The following is a 21598-nucleotide window of genomic DNA, read 5'->3' on the forward strand; positions in this document are numbered from 1 at the left end:
TAACCATAGGCCTTTGGATCGCTTAAATTCGACTTTAAAAAAATTGGGATGTATAAAAAAGATATTTTTTTAACACCTTAGTTTTTTTTTGTAAAAGCGATCTAAAGGTCTGTGCTTCTAAAGATATTAAAGAGCCAATTGAAAATATGAGATTATGACAATGTATGAGACTCGCTGGAATTTAAGTTTTAATTTTGCGCATTTTGCCTCTACGTAAAAAGGTTATAATTAAGACCAAGGCAAATTATAAAGGTCAGGGCCCCGTTTTACAAAGAACTTACGACTAAGACCAAAATGTAATTTCGGGAATAACTTTCTTTTGTATATTAATTTGAAAAATTGTTTTATTCTTTTTAAAACAATTCAGAAAGATATATTCATACATGCAATTTTTAACAGAATAAATTATTTTGCAAGTTTTCACAATCAACTCAAGTTTCTGGTCATAGTTGTAAGTTCTTTTGTATAACGGGCCCCAGGCTATGAAAAAAAAAACACCTTTACGTACGTTCGGTATTCCTGCATTAGATACGCCTGATCCAATTCGAAACAATGCGCAAAACATTGTACATGGGTGTACAGGAAAGAAATTGTGGAACAGCTGCACATACAGCGAACATTGATCTACATCTCAAACTAAAATTAATTCAAAGTACTGGTGCATGAATGATAAAAAAACATTTGTTGCCATAGAAAAATATTTTATTATTTATTTTCACAATTTTGATACAAAGAAATAAGATAACACAATATCATAATTTTTATTTCAAAATAAGATAAAATATAATAATTTCTATCATAAATAATCTACTTTTAAAAGTTTCAATGTTAAAAACAATAATAAACTTTCGTAATGATAACAATGTTTTTATTTTTCACAATATATTAGGAGCAAAGAAATTATTATTGTTCCCATAAATCAACAATGTCATGGAGTATAGTTTAAAACTTGAGACAAAACTTTTTTTTACCTTAAAACCTGAACACTACCAAGTTGAAAGCTGAACATGGTTTCTAACTTTGATATTTGCAAAAAATTCAACATTTTTATTGCAATTCTCATGAAACAAAATGATGCAAGAGGGAAATGCAAGCTAAACATGTACAAAGCAAAAGCATGTATGCATAAACAATTAAAATACACAGTTTAACCATTCTGAAGTGAGGAAGCACATAAATCATATTTAATTCGGTTATGATGTATCCCACTAAAGTATGTGAAGACTAAATGTATTCTTGCATGCACCTTCGTGACGTAGATTTTTCATGCGCCTTGAAGAAAATGATTTCCCATGCACTTTTCGTGCACCCACAGGGAATAGATTTTCCATGCTATAACGATGCTTTGACATTAGTATGGAGGTGACCGTTTTTATGACCTGGAGGTGCAGATACTGTCATTTTAAACATTTTATTTATAATATTACATTGTATCATCAGAATGGAATTCTTAGGATCATTTCTAAAATAAAAACAATTTTTATCGAGTTTTTCATAATAATTTTCTTAAAAAATTAAATAGATTTTTATCAAAATGATCAGGTAGTAAAAATAAAGATATTCATGATAATGCTGAACTCTCATTCATTAAAAAATTATTTATAAACAACTAGTTCACAACCATCTTGACTGAAAACGTAAGCACTTGTCCTTAATCACTCGTTTGATGTCTTTATAATAATACCATTCTTAATTAGTCGTACTATTCATTTGATCACAAGTTTGTTATGGTGTACGATTTTATGAAATAAAACAACTGTTGATATCAAACATTAAACGAGTAAAAAAGAAAAATACTCATTATCATCTATTACTTTCACTTTACGAAGGAAAAATATTTAAACTTCAAAGGAATGGAATGAGGCTTAAAGAATCGCTAAAGATTACAGAAAAAAAGTTTGGTATAAATTACACGCTACAGCCAGGAAGTGAAACGTGCAATATATATATATATATATATATATATATATATATATATATATATATATATATATATATTATTGGGCTCACTATAACCAGTCAAAAGAATACGTATAATACAGCACAGACACTCGATACGTATATGTATCCCAAAAACTTTGATCCTCCACTTAAAACATATCGGAAATAATTTTTATTTCTATGAGACTGGAATCAATTCCATTGTAGATAATTTTCAGAATTCACATATAAAACTGGTTTTGTTACTGTAAAGTTATAGTATTTTGCCAACCTATTCCTTCAATGATAACTTATTATAAACTATATAGAAAGGAAAAATATCCAATAATAATGAAAACTTACTCTCTAAGATAATGCCTATAATAATGCAATTTCTGTTTTAAAGAAATGCGCAATAAACAAACATGCATGTGAAGAACAGGGGATGTAATTAATTAAAGAAAAAAAGGCACAAAACGATGATCCATATGAGGAGATTTAAAAGGGTGAATACATAACCCATGGGTGGCATCAAAATGGCATATCAATGATATTTATACATATATAGATATATTGTACATTTAGCAAAAATAAATATGGGCTATGAGTGTATTGTTATGAATATGTACACATACATGTATATAGATATATATCATATCTGACCAGTATTTACATACATCATAAAAAATAAGATCATCTAAAAGGAGTGAAATAAATTATCTGCCAAAATTAATGGACCTCTTTAGAACCTTCACCACAATATTTAGTGAGAAAACAAAAAGGAAGCCATGAGGGCAATGAGGCTGTCATTTCCTATGCCAAAGAACCTTTTACACCAAAAGGAACACAATCAAGAATCGAACGGATCTTTTAAGGTTTCAGAGAAGATTTTAGTTTTACCGTTCCCAAACAGGGTTACTTCTGGCAGGGTTGTACTGCAGCAGTAACTGGTTCCCAGAAACAGCTGGAAAAGCAAGCCCACACCCCAAGATAATAGAATCTTAAATGGCCAATACCCAGTGAATGTGACCCGTAGATATCAAAAGTGAGAGTGATATTTGTCACCAGAGACTGATATTTTATCAGCAACAGACACAAAAGAGGTTTACCTTTGTAGGCAGTATTATTAAGAAGGTGAAAACACGTGGGCAATACCCATAATTACAAGAACGAACGCTGTTTCCTACGCTAACGGAAAATGAATGAAAATGCTCTGGCGAATCAATAACATATCGACTAGCCATTCCCCATTATTGAGTAAAGAATGCGATTATTACTTTAACATTTAATTATTCTACTGAAATCAATGAAAAATGTGAAAGGTGATGATCTTAGACTCCGTATATAACTCAAACTGTTCAAAACCAAAGAATTTGGGGCCAACAGTAACGTCAAAACTAATATACATGTATATTCGAACTTTAAAGCAAAAAGTTTTACCTTTTTTACAACGGGAAGTTTAGAATCTTAAAAAGGAAGCAAAAATAATTATCAACATCACGAACAAATTACTGCAGCGTTCTTTAAGAGCAATTTAGAGGTGTTTGGGATAAGATGTATTTGTCAAAAAAAAAGGTGAAAACCCCTGATGGCAAACGGTAAATGTGGCACAAGATGTATCGAGTAGCACCAGAACTTAGCCACGCGTGTGAAGTAAAAGGGATAAAACAGGTGATAGGGGACCCTCTTATAATCGTGAGAGTATACCTTGGCATAGTCGTGACCCACATGTCCTCAGATTAGAGATATTTACACGTTTAAATACATACAAATTTGTACATGCGTGTCATAACAATAAACTGTCTTAATACATGACTTAATTTTACACTTGCAAATATTTATAAATTATTTTTAGACATGTATGCCCTTAGGTATAACTATTTGCAGTTGTCTTCATCATAATGATACAAATGGTAATTTGAGTATTTCAATTGCACTGTCCAGAAATAAAACAATAACATATGATTATTTCTTGTCCGCTGTATTTCCGAGATTCTCTTTTGTGTACACTTTTAACTTCATGTCAGGGTTCGTGATGGAAGTTGTAAATAATCGGGGGTTTTGGCCATGGAAACTAGCATGCTATTAGAATATCAATGAATTCATTTTCCTATTGGTTGATGGAATTAGAATCCGGAAACTAGACGCCACATTTCTCAAGCAAATAATTTACCAAAAAAAAAAAAAAAAAAAAAAAAAACAGCAGAAGATCCACGTGCCTAGAATATGGCGTGACAGAATAAACGCCGCGAACACAAGATGGAATTCATTAATGAGCTCAGAATGATAATGTCGAATATCCTCATTTTGTAGCAATCCAAAATCCACGAACTTATACAAAACATTGACATTAGCACGGTCGTCTGTCGGTGATTTATTGAGATAAAATCCTTTTCACGAGAAATTCCGAGCATCAGTGTTGTATAAGGAAGAATTCTCATTCGTGTCTTCGATATCCACGCTGTCTACAGTTTCCACACTCAAAATGCTTTCGGTCTCTTCCTCCACATTTGTTTTTGAGGAGCTATCAAAGCTGTAAGGAGTTTTTTCGCCACGCATTTCACATATCACATTTGTCAAGGCTTTGATGTAGTTCTTGGCTAAGGTTAAGGTTTCAATCTTGGAGAGTTTTCTGTCCAATTTGATGTGTGGTATTACCTCTCTCAGGTCGCCAAAAGCGTCATTCAAGGAGTGCATTCTCTGTCTTTCACGCTCGTTGCTTTCAAGTCGACGTAGATTTCGTTCTCGAGCGTTGGAAGCCTTTCGACGTTTTGACGACTTTTTGGGGCTTTTCATTTTTCTCTGTTCGCCATCATCTGTCATGTCTGTTGTGGAACTGGTTCCCGAATCTGAAGGCGATGCTGGCCCTTCACGTCGGGCCCTTTTTCTGATTTGATAGTCTGTGGCTCTCAATCCGGGTAAATCCCAGAATCCCTCAGCAGTCGTCTGCTCGCTGTCTTCGACCATGTCATCTTCAAGCCTGGCACTCATGGCGTGGTGTTTGCCTCGCATCACCTGCAAAGAAAGAGAAATGTTACCAGGAAACACTGTCATTTTTCTTTCGTCAGTAAATTACAAACTTTAAACCAAGATCATTTAAATTGTGATCTACCTATAACCCGCACTTCAAAAAAGGTTAATCGCACAGGTAAATTATCATAATTTCGATATTTTTAAAAGACAGACCTCTGACGCAACTAAGGTGGAAGGGCGATCATTTCGTTTCCGTGTCGTGCTGACGTTGGAATAATTAATTGCACACTGTCACTTATTTACAAAGTTTTTAAATAAAAGTTTACAAGAACTGTATCCCCATGTTTGAAGACTCTCCTATCAAGTGCATGTCTTGGATAGTTTATATTTAGTTTCACTATTGATTGACAGAACAAAACCTTCGTCATGCATAGAGTTCTCACGACAGAGATAATGCCTTGATTTCAGTCCCTAGTTTACTTTTATGGCCATTTAAACATTCATTCAAATTGTTACAAAACTTTATAACTACATTTGTTTTTCTTTGCACAATACATCAGATGTCCATGTTTTGACTGACGGATCAGAATCAAGGCGGACCGATCTAAATTTAAACCTCATTGGACGCCCCCACAAAATAGAGATAATTTTCTCTCATTTACCCCAATTAATCGATCCACGAAGACTAGCGTATTTAAATTGTTGCTTTGTAAACCTGGCTGCTTCTTTGAATGAATTTGATTTCAGCATGAAATGTCAGAGATCGAGCTTAGATGACTTTTATTGCCATGGTCCTCTTTAAAGGTCACTTTACAGATAAACATGCAACTTTACACAGCCTCTCATAGCTCTTTTCTTTTTGGCACCATAGTTCACTTTGTGATGAAAAACGACATGCATGCATTCATTCTACGTAAGGTGGATTTTGTGATAAAATTACTGACATTCTTTTCCAAGAAGTGGACAAAGTCAGAATACAGGGACGGTGTAACGAAGGTCAGAGACGAAGGAATAGCGAAATCAGAATAAAGGCCGTAAAATCTGACAATGTGTCCCATTCATTTCAAATGACATTTTATTATCAAACAACGGCGAATTACTAGAGGCAAACGATCAATCAAAAAATTGCTCTGCAATAATGAATTATTGGGAGTTCTTCGTTTTTGGTTCTTCTAGGACAAGTTCCTGATATGGTTGTTAAATTAAATGATTAATTAAAAAAATATATCGATTTTCTTTAACCGGTTAAAACATTTGTCTGTGGTCTTCTGATGCCCGAGTCATTGAGGACAGTATGACAAGAAATTATATTTCTGTAAATATGTCATGTTCATTGGTAGTCATCCACAGGGACAAATGTAAGACTGAATGTGATTTTTGTTGAATTTCCGCCTATTCTGTCATTTCAGTCTGTTATATGGATATTTAGCAATCTTTTGAAAGTAAATGTTTTGTGTAGTGCAGACAGGGTAAGGGGACATAACCGGTAATTTACTCGGATGTGCTTTTTTCTATTAGGGAGCATGTGTTACAAGGAAGTTGCCTGGATTCCAAGGAATGCTGCAGCTTCGAGCAGAAAGACGGATTCCACCGGAGATAAAATAACAGTCCATATCAGTGACCCCTTACTTCCGATACACTGCCTCTCTCTCTCTTTCTCTCTCTCTCTCTCATGACAAATGGTAATACAGTAAATCAGAACCTGCCAAACTCTTATCTATGTGACATATAGCGTAGTTGCGGAGATTATAAATTATCAAATGATGCATCAACCTATAATAATTTTTTAAAAATGACGTTTCCTTAACGTTGTAAACTATTAACATTTCCCTGACACAAAATAACTCTCCCAGATCCGCAACTGTGTTTATTTGAATCGATTGTCCTTTCCCCGTATGTGACTAGTTACTAAAACATTTTTCTTTTCGTAGAACGGCTAAGAAAACCTTGAATTTGTGTTCTGTCACAAAAACTGACAGAAACTAACGAGAGCTTGTCCTTCTTGACGACTAGCGTGCTAGTTTTTGTCACCGACGTAATTGTGGCGAGGGGATCGATAAGCCATTGTCACATTTCCAGAGACCCTGCATAAGTCCACGATTACGGGGAGGAGGATCATTTTCCCCATTTTACAACACTGCATCATGGGTTTATTTCTGCTAAATATTCATTTTATTGTAAAGTCAATTTTTATTGATGCACTTGCTCTTCTGAGCTACATTTCAGCTGTCTGGTAAATCAATTGTAAACACATTTTTCTCTGATATCAGCAGATGTAGTTTATAGTCCGAAAATTGAGGAAATCATTGCTTTTTTGTAATGACGATTGCCATTAAATTCATTATGCAAATAGCACTACTATTCATTTTTAAAAGATAATCCCATAAAATGACATTAAATAATGACTAAGAGTCGTTAAAACAAGTAGTTAGTATTACATGTATATAACTGACAGTAGCTCAAATATCCGTTAAAAAGATGACCAACAGCAATAAAACACACAGAAGATAAAAAGTGGAATAACATTAGCAAATAATTTACATCTGAATGAAAACATCTGAATTTACCTATATCATAGTCCTATCTCTTTAGTTGACTGCCAGCACAATACATGAACTTGTACTAGAGTTAACTTCGTGTGTAATGTTATCGGGATGAACACCAATGTTCTTATCTCAGCGAATTAAACCTAATTTTCAAAACCCTGGCGTTTTACTGTTTTTAATTTGAAGATTAAGACGAGTAGGTATTTCTCGGTAGCGTCTTTTGCAGAGTTTCAAAGTTCTCCACTTTGAATTTATGTCGTCAATTGTTTCTCTGAATGCTTAACAAGAAACCAATGTATTGACCATAATAAGGCTACTTGACATTTCAACGATGCAATGTTAAATGATATCAAAAGAGTGAAGTTTTATGTAGATAGATTGTAATCTAAAAGATCGTAAGTAAAAATTATAGCACACAAAAACAAAACATACTAGTGTATTGATATAAATAATACAAACGTATATATTAAACGAATATCTCTCTCTCTCTCTCTCTCTCTCTCTCTCTCTCTCTCTCTCTCTCTCTCTCTCTCTCTCTCTCTGAGGATACTTACTAGCTTGTGTAATAGTAGAACTATTGTCCAGTTTATTTGAAGATAATCCTTTTATGAACCACCAATGCTCTGCTTCCTTGTAAAATCATGCGGCTGCCTAGAGGAAACCGTTGTCCGTTTTTGGAATAGTCCTTTCACTCTGTTAATGTCAACTGCTTGTTCTAGAGCTGTCGTCTGCTGCGTAAAGGGAATTAATATCCTGATGATAACACACACATAATACGAGAGTTTGTAGTAATTATCAATCGATCCAAAGTAGCCAATGAAAATATGACGTTGTCTCGCCCAAGCTTCGGAATACTATAACTTGAAGGGAGTGGGTGACTGGGTTAGGCTATAACTTCAGTACTCGTGTTGATTCTGGTTAAACCCCCTGGGTATAACGTAACGCGCTGAGCAGAAAAATCTGTAAAATATTGAAAAAAGAAGACTAATAAATAACGATGGTCTCGGGATACGTTTTTGACGATAATTGCTTCGTCACTGCTTATCCTTAGAAACTTTTTTGACCTTCAGCCATTAATTCAGAAATTATAAACGGTAATTATATATGCTAATAATCTGCGTTGATCGCCATTGAAAAAGTGAAAACTGCTGTTTTGAGTAGCCCGCATATTTTATTTGATGCATTTGATCGATTTGCTTCAATGGGGCGGTATAAAATCTGCGCTTCGTTTGCATAAAAGTGAAATCACAATTTATTGTCAATGATCAATAGAATACTAAATATATCACCTGGATACATTTCACTGAAGCAATTAGAAAGGTACTCAAACTGTCATTTTACGGCAAGTGTAATTAGTTCGCCTGAATGAAATTGTATATTGTATCTTTTTCTCTATCATATTCATAAGGTAGAATTAATACTGTACCCGGAGTATTTTTTTCATTACTCGACAGATGAACTGCTAGTATATAAGAATAAAAACAATCGTAAATCTCTGTTAATAGCACTTGTTTATTTATTCAAAGTAGATAGACGATTCATTAAATGAATGGTCATCAATTTATTCCTGATAATTTACTGCGTAAATATCTATAACCACACACGCAGTATTAGTACATTTAAAATCTCAAAATATGGTATATAAATGAGGCTATATGTCACTTTCATCTGTTCCATAATCGTACGGTGAAACTTGATGGAAAGTCGTGTGGGTCCAATTATACCGCTGGGTAAAAACTAGACGCCAGCTGTTATCGACGTAAACAGTTGAACATCTATTACTGTATTTTATTGTATAAGCAACTTTGACAAATTCACTCCAAGAATGGACCCCATGTGTCGAATTTCCGAATGAAATAAAAAGACGGTTTGGGAGTTATAAGGCTATATATATATAAATGCTGTTTAGTATGGACACGAAATCTATATTACCCAGTTTTGACAAAATCCACCTGAATTTAATCACCTGTTGATTTTCCAACTACTTTAAAAATGCTACCTAAGCATTTTGTATAATGTTCTCTTATTATCATACTAGGTGCTTCATTGATCATTTTTTCCTCTATAACAGTCACTAACTTGCAAGCTGGATATTTTAATTGATAATTTAATACATATTCATTAATGTACATCTCTTAATAGTTTGTGCTTACGTGGGATTACCTTATACGATCTAAAGTTTCAGAAACCCTTCACAAGACCCCATTATTTATAAGTACATTGCCTTAGAAACAAATTAAGCAGATCAAAAAGCGATAAAGAGAGGATTATACCCTCGAAAATTGATATTGCTGTTGGAGTAGAATCGTGGCCGCGGGTATAAACTGCAGTACGGACAATTGATGATAAATGTATTGGTGGCCTGAAGCAGCAAACGGCAGGTGTGAAGATCTAAGTAATTTTGTTCCTATACCGTGACACGAGTGAATAAGGCTATGCAATTGATAATTTTATATAATTTGTCCAGACTCCAATATTTGCTCCACTCTGTTCCTCGTTGGCCCTGAATCTAAATTTGGAGAAATTGTGCTCCAATTTCAGGCTAAATGTTCGTGGTTGATTCCGAGAAAATAAAAAAGAAGAAAAATTTAATATACACGATATTACATATCACATTCATCACTTCGTCTAAATCCATCTTTCTCTTTTTATGAATGAACGTATAAAGCTTTCAGTTGGTTAAGCAGGTTACACGTGGCAACTGCTTCTACTGAAATCGCCGCTCTCGACGAAGGAAGGAAATGGTGAGCTGATAGTTATCAAACTCCTTAATAAGCCTGAGATTTATTTGTGTAATTGTATACAGATTACTAAATTTGGATGATTGCTTGTACTCATTATTTAGTCGTTGAGTGTCCTTGCAGTGAGAGCGAATTTTATCTGATTTGCAACTTAAGCCTCAAGGACATTCCCCATTATAGCTGGTAAATAAAAGTATACATATCTTTTACCCATAACATCAAAAGATAATATTTATAGAGGACACATATACATGTATGTATTTTAGTTTAAAATACAGCGTGCTTGACTTAAATAGCCTTCAAATCGACAGTCCATCAGGCTGATTTTAATTCATTTAATTTATTCCAAATGAAATATGATAAAGGAATTGAACGGAACTATGTCACAGGGGGAGAAAGATTTATGCTTACAACCCGGAACCTCAGAAAGGGATGTTTATATATCTTGTCATACGTATATGTCCTTTGGGGTAAAAATTACCAGGTATATCCGTTATACATGTAACCATATCTTGATACAAATAAAAATGTCAACAAAACGGCGAAATGTGTTAATATTTCATTCAAATAAACCGGATAGATAGCGTAATTCCATAACACTTTTGCAGTTTTCCTTATCATTAGCTCTGTACCTATGACCCGGATATTCAAATATCACAATATACATCAAGTTAATTAATTTTTCTTTCATTATTGGTCCACACGTGGATATTATATTTGTATGAAAGAGTTGCTCGCGAAGTTTACAATTATTCCATGCATTAACACAGTGAATAAACGTAGTTTCTCGCGAAGTTTACAATTATTACATAAAATAACATAGTAAATAAATGGAAAAAGCTTATTGTTTGCCATTGTTCTAAATATATAGACATACCGATCTGTTCTGTCTTTAATGCACTGACAAGTCGGTATTCTTTACAAGGTAGATTTGCTCAGAACAACAATAATGTTTTCAACATAAACAGTGCGCCCCCTAAAGACATACATTAATCAAACGGACACCTTACTTTCTCTTTTTGTCTTAACATCAGATCATTCAGGCCTGATTGATCACAGGAGATTTGTTCTCATACCCCATCAGAAAGGAAGGGAAATTAGATATCCCAAAAATATATCAAAACCATTCAAGAATATCGCAATAATTTAAAATAAATAATATTTTTAAACAATCTGACTCAGAGAAAATAATTACAGAACCAAATGAAAATTTAGAGATTTAAAAGTCCGTGAAAATGGCTAAATAAAAACACATAAATATGATTGTTGCATTATAATCCATTACCATTAACTGAGACGAAAAACAATTTCACTCTAGTAATAGTATGAGAAGACTCGAGCATGCATACATAAAAAAACTCAAGGTTTTATGTTCCATCCCCCTTTCGGATACCCTTAATTTGTCACTGTCCCTGACTTTACGAGATGAAACACGAAGCTAAGCTGTCGGTTGTGAAAACAAATAAAGTTTATTGACGATTATTGAAACAAGAAACAGTCGTGGGAGATTGGGTAGGACTACTAAAACTAAGCTTTATTGTTAATTTATTTCTAGATTTTTTGTTATTATTGTTAATATCGAAAGGTTATAGTTTTGTAAATAAATTCATGAACATTCTTTTTTCTCTGAGAAAAATAAAGGATTTTTTTTGCATTTCAGTTATCAACGGTGTATGTTATGGACCTTATAATGATAATCAGCTTTCAAAGACGTGTCAAATTTGATTTCAATATAGAGATCGGTTTTAGTCCCAACATAAACATATGAAGATTGATGGAGTATATAATCATTTCTTTGTTGAATATAGATCTTGGTAACAAATGAGATCATCTTTTAATTATTTTCTAAAAATCTATATTAAATAAGCATGAGCTTGGTCGGGTGTCGTCAAAGTCGTGTAAAGGCTGCACGTTCATTTTGTGTCGGTAACGTGCTCAGCATTTCTGAATGCAGTGTTTTGCTCAGTAGACGGAAAAATTATGCAAATCTAGCGTTATTATTTCAAAATACGATCAGTGATATAGGGAAACAAATGTCAGTTGTTGATTAATTGACATAAAAATAGTCCCGTCCTTCTCTTATTTAAGGAGACTGTAAATTACCAAACAACTATGGATCGCTTTCCGTGGCCAAGTTAAAAAAAATTGCCTGTTCAGGAAATTAACTAATTAATTATCATTTAAATGAAGAAAAAAATTAATTGACATTTAATGAGAAAGCGATTTTAATTATGAGTTAGAATTCGTGGGATCTGCAACGACGTTGATAACGGATTCCTAACCCATTATTAACCTCTCATACTGATATCATTTTTTTCTTAATTGTCTTTAGCTCTCGTGAGAGATTCGATGAGACGATAGCACGTCCTGCAATTTGCGGTAACCCATCAGTAAAGTACACAGATCCCCCAATGTTCGAGATTTTGATGACATTTTTTCCTCTTATAATTTGAAAACTATACACACGAAAGAAAGACGTCATGGAATAAGTTATCTCATGGGTGTGCCGTGTGCCATTGAAAATCATGCTGTTTTAATAAAATATCGCAGAAGCTACGCGAATACAAATAATCGCCATCGAATTATTATGTCCGTTACTACATGTCAATTAATCGCTTAAAACAGGCTATCAACAGTTTCTGTTTTCAAGTCTTTAATCAATGGACCTATCAAATGTTCCCCGGGGCACGAACAGCCTCAATTGGCCTAAAGTATGCATTAACTCGCCTTAATGCTCAATCAATTCATTTATCCCACTAACTTGCTAAATACTTGAGCCGGTATATGCTCAGCTGTTCAATGTGAACCATTTGTTCGGGCGCATATGTCGCAGGCAGCAACAAGTGAGCCATCAAAATGGCTTGAAATGACAGTATTTTAACCCAAACAGGACACGCACAGTGTGTAATAGATTTCACAAATAAAAATAGCGAAATAATAATTCTCCAGAGTGGCAAAGGATCGATAATAATTCCTTATTTAGACGTTTTGAAACATCATCTATAAGGAGTGTTCTAAACGTCATATCCGTGGGTGCCTCTGAGCACGACCTCGGAATCCTACAAGAGAGAATATCGCTCCAAATCATTATATCGTGTAAACAAATAGGATTCTTATAAAAAGAGAACGAGATAACCCCGGTTTTTAAGATTTTCCAATAGTATGAAAGAACAAAATCACTTCTGGAAGTTCCCGAGACTGAAACAATGTTCCCGTCTGAAAAACGCATGTGTCAATCATACCCACGCTTTTCCTATGAATTGGAAAGTTCTAAATAGAACTAATAATGAAATTATAACCTTATGATTATTTGATTTAATATATAAAAATCTGACGTGAGGACTTTTAAGGAGATAGATGTAGAGATTTTAAACGGACTTCCTTAACATCTACTTGTCATTAAAATCCTCAAATCTTTTCAATTTGATATATACAAATGTATTAAGGAATCTGTTCTATTTCTGATGCTAGATTTGAAAATATTTTAACTCTTAGTAAAGATGAATGGGAAGGCTTCCTGCCATAAAATCGTTAATTCAGTAGATTAGAATTATAGCGATGTTCTGACATTCGCGAAAAAAAAAATCTTACACCCCCCCCCCCCCAAAAAAAAAAAAACAAACAAAAAAAAAAAAAACGAACAATCAAACAAACAAACATGTACAATTGTAGACAAATGAAAGAAAAAAAAGATTTCATTTCAGTAAAGAACACGATTGTGCTTTATTAAAAGTATCCATCTACTTCAGAAATTCTCATTTGGTGAAGGAAAGTAGGAATGTAGCACAGATAGCTAAAGGAAGAAATAATGCCCTTAATTTTTATTTCATGTTCAGTATTCAGCAATATAACCCAAATTGTAGTTTCTGATATCAAGCAACAACAAAATGAATGTAGACAATTTAAATCGATTTATAAACAAACATACATGTATGGCTCAAATTGGGAATTGCTTATGCAAGAACATCAATTTCATATTTTGCAAAAAAATTTAAGCAACATAGTGCAGACGTCAACTCGCTGATTTTTCTTAACAACGGCTGCCAAAGGATGGTCTTCTTTGCAAGCAGAGATTGCTTTTGTAATGGACGCGTATTATCAAGGACAAATTCATCCCATTGATTATTTGTGTTGTAAAGATGCAAGGTGGAAAAACTCTATACTAAGAAACATATTTACTGCAAAAGTTCGGTGTCCGATGAATTATTTTAGTGTTGCTTTAATTTCACGCCCTTTTATGTTCCATTCTATCACACTGATTCATGTTAGAGATTTATGATTATTGAAAAGAACCCAAATGTTTGCTTGTCATACCAGACCTCCTATTAGTTTGTATTCTTCATAGGAAGAGATCATTTTAATTTTAAAAGCAAAATCTGATTAGCAAAACGGAAGCAACAAAGGTTAGTCTTTTAATTCAAATGATCAACTATCTACTTTTTCTTGAGCATTTACGAGTTTGATACGTTCTCCTTGAATAATTTATTAAGCAATAACTACTTGTTCTTTATCTTGATCAATTTCTGGTGTTACGTTAAAAGCAGAAGTCACTGATCAAAATGTAGGAATGATTCAAATTAAGAATTGATGAAGCAATGCACAAATTAAAGTTGATTAAACCCCGATCCGTTTTACAAATGGTCCACTCCACTATTCGACAATCAAAGTTGCTACAACCAGTGGGAATATTAATGTAATGAGACCATGTATTCGGGTTGTCATTAATTTGTCGCAGTTTACAGGAAAACTTTTATTGATCCACGTGTAACTCAGTTTCATTCACGAATCAAGAGCTAAAACGCAAGACAATTTACACTTGAAACTATCGGAGTAGCCAAGTGAAGGTAAAGCTGGATGTTTATAGGTCCCAAGAGATACTGATACACATGTAATAGTCGCCACAAAACGTCATAATGGCGTCTCCTCCAAGGTTTATTTTTTTTAAATAGAATAGTTCTCTATAAGACTTTTCCTTGAAAGGAAAACATAACCAGAATTTTTATGTAATCGGGTTAATGCGTCAGTGATGCAATAGTTTTGCCTTTGTGACAAGACATTTGTTTTTTTATTAAGAAATGCCTAGGCAGCACAGTGCTTCCCACACTGGTTTAGATTTCGAACGAATAAAAAAAAAAGGGATATCAAAGCTTTCTTGGTATCGAAGTTGGCGACTTTTTGAATATGGTGAAGATTTTATTTAAGTATTGTCAGATATGTAAGAATTGTAAAACGACTGGAAACAACACCACATAAAGTTCATGTTGAATCACATGAATCTATTTCTGTTCAAAGTTATCTCAATAAGGTATTTGGTAATCACTTCTTCCCTCAGTTTCAACAAAAACAGAGGATACATGGAACACCTGATTTATCTTTTTTTTTTAAAGATATGGTACCTTTCTGCAGTGACCGTCAGATAAAATGCTCCCGGACCTTAACGCTCACTGTTTTAGTTCTGCAAAATGATAACGTATGAAAAGTCTTAATTTGGTCCAAAACTCATCCTAAGCCCAATCGTAACAATTTTTGCCCAAAGCTTATGCAGTGATGACTGCAGATTAATTTGACATCCTGTCATTCAGGATTACAATCTATTTGTACATCTATAAAACTCTGAATCTCTAATAGGTCCCACCCTCATCCCAAAACGCGTGACTGGAACATATTTGGGGAAACTCCCCCACAATATGGGGGTCCTTTGCTTGTTATTATTCTTCAGAAAAAAAAACTTATTTAGAACATAACTACGCCACAGGAGTCTTGTTTTGAGAAAATTTTAACCGAACACTACAAATGGGTGGTGGTTACATATTAAATGGTGCCAATTTAGAAAAAAGAAGATTCCACAATATTTTTCCAGTTCATTTCTGTGAAAAATCAGAATTCTCTATTATGGTGCAGTTCTCACCAATCGACACAGGCACATATTTCTGTTAGCAAAAGTGTTGTCAGTTCTGATTATATATATATATATATATATATATATATATATATATATATATATAATATATATATATATATATATATATATATATATATATATATATATATATATATATATATATATATATATATATGGGGTAAATGGATTTTTCAGAGATATTAAAATATATACTACTTAACTAATCTCTCCTGTTCGAAAGTGAGATTATGCTTTGAACCAATTTGAATTTTCTTCAAACAAAGAATATCTGTGATGTCTAATTAGCCTAGGTTACAGTTCCAATTCAAATATAAATGTCACGTAAATAGTATTGTTGGTGGAAATAAAAATGAAAAGTTGACAACACTCTGGAACACACACACACAAGAAAGTCACGACAAACTTTGCCTTTTGCATTAGCTAGGAGCTAGAGTTTCAATATATTCAAATCTCGCGGGATTTAGTTTACAGATAACTACGTTGAAACTGCTCTCTGCTCATCATCTTAATCTAATAGTACAAATGACAGCTCAAAACATCATTCACTTCATTATTTTTACTGCAGGAAATAAAGCTGCACATGACAGACGTGCATGTGTAGGAGAGATTTCGTCACCACCAACTAACGTGTAATGTCACTAATTAACCCTTTTCTATTGCATTTTTGAGTCACCTGTAATGTAGACTATGGTTAAACACCGAGACAAATGCATATTAATTAACAAATTACACACAAAAATAGACTATTTATTTGGCTTTAATGATTAAGAAGGCAGTCCTCTACACTTTTGTATTAGACATTATTTTTGTCTTTTATTGTATATGTTTATCACTCTTTGTACATTATTTTGCAGAATACACAATCTCGCTACATGTAATCTTTGGCCTTGTATTTCACATACTAACGTTGCATGTACGCAAAATTACATTGTATACAAATATTTACATATCCGCATCAATTAATTTACATATTTGGCGAGAACCTGTGTAGTGTTCAATATTGCACTGAGTACGAAGTATTCTGGGAGGAACGAACTTTTTATACATACGCAAAGAGAAGCAAGCGTGTGAGTGACGAGGCTTCTACAACAAGCATTTACCGGTCCAACGACCTGTACAGCGGTGCTATAAATCAAGCCGAAGAATTACGAGCAAATCCATGACCTCTGAACTCCTTAATGATTCTTAATTAAACCAGAGATAAATAATTTTCACAAGAAAGGTTTTGAAGTTTATCTTTGATAATGCATTTCCGTGTACTTTGAAATTGTCTAAATCCAAAAAGTTGCTACTTCACACAAGTGGTTTATAACATGTCTAGCATAAATAAATGACATGTATTTCTAGGAAAAAAATTCTCAGGTGATTTATTCTTCAAAATCATTCCAAATCCATACCTGATGACTTCCACATATTTTTTTATTTTTTTTTTTTTTAATAATTAAAAAAAAACAGAAATAGAAACAACTAAAATCATTTTTTGGAAATTACTGATATAAACATGCGGAAGATATGAAAAATTAAGATTGATTTGTCAAACAATAATACAAAACTTATCACCGTGCCAAAAACAGATTTCTCGGATTTAATCCTGCCCTAGAGTGAACCCAACCATAAGATTAATTATATTTACATAATATTAAAACCTCAACTCATTTATTATCGGTAATTCAGAATACCACAAAATTGACACGGTTCTAATTAATTGAATAACATTGGCTACCTTAAACAATCGGTAACAGTGACTGTCTGTTTGCATTTGAATGTATGTTGGATTTGTTATTGCGAAAGAGTAATTTGGTTGGAAACCAAAAATTGATCCTCTAATCAACTTCCCAAAGGTTGCATTTGATTCAGCCATTTCTTAGATTTCTGTTTTATAGACGTGATTGGAATATCTACTTGTTTCTAGAGATTTGATAGGTGTTTCCATATATCATGATAATGCTATTGACAAGCGCGAACTTTTAACCCAACTCTGAATTATAGCTTTCTTTGTCGCATAAAACGCTATGTCGTAAGTAATATATTCCAAGAAAGCAATAAATTAGTACAGAACTTTTGCTCTCACGAGTGAAAAAAATTAATCAAATCACATCTCATCATTTTGACTGTATGGTAATCAAGAAAACATTTATGGTTGTGGAAATTTAATTAAATAAAGAAGGGGAAATTTGCTAAACAAAAACGAAAATGCAAATCTTGGGAGTGATTAGTAAGTAATACATGTAGATTAAACGAAATTCATGTCATTTTGATGTAAAGAAGAGTACTATTTTTGACACACAACAGGTTCAGTTTAACATTTAAAATTTTGAACGTTTAACTTCCATAACTTTGGTTCATAGCCTATTAAAAGTTAAGATTAAAATAAAGGATGCTACCCTGACTAAGAGCGTCTGGCCATACTCTAGATTTGATGTTTACAAAATTGTCCATTAATTCCATGGGCACTGGAAATTAATGTAAACATTGAGTATGTACATGTATAAAAAAGGAAGGGTAGGACACTCTTTTTGATGCAAATTTGAGTTTGGGGTACTGTGCATGTTTTTTTTTTTCAAATGACCTGACGCGAAAATAATTTATTTACAATTTACATATATAAATTGATCTGTTTCGCTCCTTATATGCATTTTACTTGAAGAATTGGACGTTTTTACATTTCCAAGTGCCTAAGAATTTTCCTGGATTGCTCTACTTCCGGTTACAATCACAATGATTGTAAAGGTAAAATCTGATTGGTCAGCCAAATTGTTGAAAATTGATATCAAAAGTGAAACATCTGCCAAAGAAAATACACCGTCTCTTAAATCCTGTAGGAAATGGCTCAAAAGCTAGATATCTTTGACAATTTTCAAAATTGCATTTTTTTTATTTGAAGAACTTGTATTAATGAATAGGAAGACCTTTAAATTCACTGTGAATGTAACCGGAAGTAGAGCAGTCTAGCGAAATTCTTAGGCACTTAGAGGTTTAAAACGACCAATTCATCAAATAAAATACATTGGAGCGGAACAAAGCAACGTATATATGGTAAGTAAAATATATAGAAACGAGTTTTCTTGTCAGGTCGTTTGAAAAACATGGAAATAAGCATAGTACCCCCCCCCAACCCAAAATTGCCTCAAAAAGAGTGACTTACCCTTCCTTTTTTCTATATATACATTAATTTCCAGTGCTCGTGATTAAGTTGCTATTGCATGGGCACCGAGTCATTCATGAAGAAGTAAAATGATAGGAAGTTCGATAGATTTTCTCCTTTTTTGAAAACTTGGACAAAGTTAACGCTTTACAAAAGAGAGGAGGAAACTCAACATCATTGTTTGTGTACAACAGCTACACTGACATATACTGAGCTGGCCTGTAATCCAAGCGTACCCAAGGCAATGGTAGCCCTAATCTAGGATTGAATTCTGAACATTCGATAGCATTTTTATTGTTTTTTTTTAGCAAGAGAATCTCGAGATTATAGTATCTAACCCTCTAACCCAAAATTACCTAGACTTTTAGAAAGTGTAAATACTATTCAGGCACTTAGGAAGCAATTTCACTTTGAGGGGGCACAACCATACATTTTCAATTGGAGGGGGCACTATCGACTACCAAAATTCCTTGACAAGAAAAAAAAGTCATCATACGTTTTTATTGAGGGGGCACAAGCATATATTAGCTATGTTTTCCATAGTATTCCATATATCGGCAAAATTATTGGGGGGGGGGGGCACGCCCCCCCCCCCGGGTTCCTATGGCCATGCTATTCGATAATATCAATAATCAGTATGTATGTCATACACATCTTACACGTAGTTACAAAAGATTATTGAAACTTAACACATGAAGCTTCAAGTATTCAATAATTTCCAATAACAGACCTTATGCTATAGTACTGGTCTGTGATACCTAATACTGGGAACATTACTATCTTCTTCTGTTTTTATAGTCTCACTTGCTACGTCATGTATACTAAATCTTTTTAAAAACGGAGAATATATATGTATATGGAGACTTATATTAGTATATTAATTATTGACCAACGTGTTCTGTTTCAAACTGTGAAGAAACCACAATAACACATTTAGTGTGCAACTGAACGTGTGATCTTTTCAGACGTACATATTTTTTTTTTACCTTATAGTAATATAGTTATATTGTTTCTTTGGCGGAAAAAATAACAAGTACACAACTATTGTAGCGAGAAACTTCGTCACAAAAAGTGTATATTAAGCATGATAACGTTAATATGTTTACTTCTTTCCGTAAGACGCACCTTAAGTCTTATGCCCGAATAACGACCAAAACCGGAAATGTTCCTATGTTCAAATGGACGTAAAATTCGGGGCCAAAGAAGTTTTCATGATGTCTGCTACCAGAGTAAAACAGCAACTAGGTCATCTGTCAGTGCGCGACAGCTTAGGTGTGATAAAAAGGTAGCAGAAGCGATAGGCATGAAAACTGTCACCGATCTTTGTAGAGACCAGGGGTCATACCATCGTGTGTCGGATTCATGCTTGAAATTGCAGTTCATGACTGTGGATGCCTATTTTGGCATCTGAACAACTAATTTGAGCTGTACATAAAAAAATGTACAAACTAAAGGAAACGAAATTAAAATTTACATATAGCAATGTAATTTAAATGCAATATACATACGAATATGTATATGCAATTTTGGAAATGATTTATGACGTCACGTTGTTATGACAAACAGATCTTAAATACATGTATCTTAGAGGTTCAGCGTAAATTAATTTAAAAAAATGGAAAAAGCCTAAATCAGACATCATCTCATAATGTTCGCAACACAATCTATGTCATTATATAACTTTGTCAATGTGCACCAAATTCAGAAGGAAACGGTTGTTTCAACTTTGTTGTTTGCCAAGCAGAACACATATGCCATACTATGTTGGTTTACCTCAAAGTAGACACTGATATTTATTTTCTTTTTGGTATTTCCTTCGATGACTTTTTAGTTAGACAAGTCAACCATAGAGATAAATGCGTTTCTTTGTTGCTGTTCAATCATACTAAATGTCAATTTGAATTTATTGTCAGATAAGTACCCATTTTGCCCGTTGTATAACAACATCATAATGCTGTTTCTTAAGTGTATATATATAAATTGCATTTATTCAGGTAAAAAAAAAATGCTAAAGGTAATCGATAGCAAATCAAATTTTATGTTCTAATATTTTTTTGAGATTATAATACAATATCCGAAAGAGGATATAGGACGAAAATGACTTTTCTTAATTTGACAATAAAAATGGAACTTACATTAAAATCTGACAGTTCTCTGGAGAAAGGAAATAATCCACACAGTGTCACTGGTTCCTGCACACGGATTAACTTTTCGTTCACATTGCACCTGTCAGTTTGTCGTCAGATTAAAGCTCAAGGGGGCGGGGCTCGACGTCACACCATCAATCAAAAACTGTCAGTCCTATTTCCCATTCATAGTTAGTACCAATCCACTCGAATTTGCAATTCCT

At 33.5% G+C, this 21598-nt stretch overlaps 1 protein-coding gene across 3 annotated transcripts; it reads right to left on the reverse strand.

Moving 5' to 3' along the window:
- Window positions 1–2007: 2007 nt before the first annotated feature.
- LOC133200135 (class A basic helix-loop-helix protein 15-like) lies at window positions 2008–21466 on the reverse strand. Of its 3 annotated transcripts, XM_061335887.1 has the most exons (3): window positions 21384–21466; window positions 7994–8399; window positions 2008–4935 (listed from the first exon to the last, which is right to left on the reverse strand). In XM_061335887.1, the coding sequence occupies exon 3, from the start codon at window positions 4930–4932 to the stop codon at window positions 4315–4317; it is 618 nt and encodes a 205-aa protein (XP_061191871.1). In that variant the 5' UTR covers window positions 4933–4935; window positions 7994–8399; window positions 21384–21466; the 3' UTR covers window positions 2008–4314. The 3 variants fall into 3 exon arrangements, with proteins under 3 accessions (XP_061191871.1, XP_061191872.1, XP_061191873.1); XM_061335888.1 differs by lacking the exons at window positions 7994–8399; window positions 21384–21466 and adding an exon at window positions 7461–7490; XM_061335889.1 differs by lacking the exons at window positions 7994–8399; window positions 21384–21466 and adding an exon at window positions 5107–5199.
- Between the last annotated feature and the right edge of the window lie 132 nt (window positions 21467–21598).

Source organism: Saccostrea echinata, unplaced genomic scaffold, assembly GCF_033153115.1.
Source record: "Saccostrea echinata isolate AGI-Se365-2 ecotype Australia unplaced genomic scaffold, CSIRO_AGI_Sech_v1 ptg000037l, whole genome shotgun sequence".
Classification (NCBI taxonomy): Eukaryota; Metazoa; Mollusca; class Bivalvia; order Ostreida; family Ostreidae; genus Saccostrea; species Saccostrea echinata.

What these genes read in the sequence shown, in the direction of transcription:
- LOC133200135 (XM_061335887.1), bottom strand. Translation starts at nt 4,932, where the DNA reads ATGCGAGGCAAACACCACGCCATGAGTGCCAGGCTTGAAGATGACATG.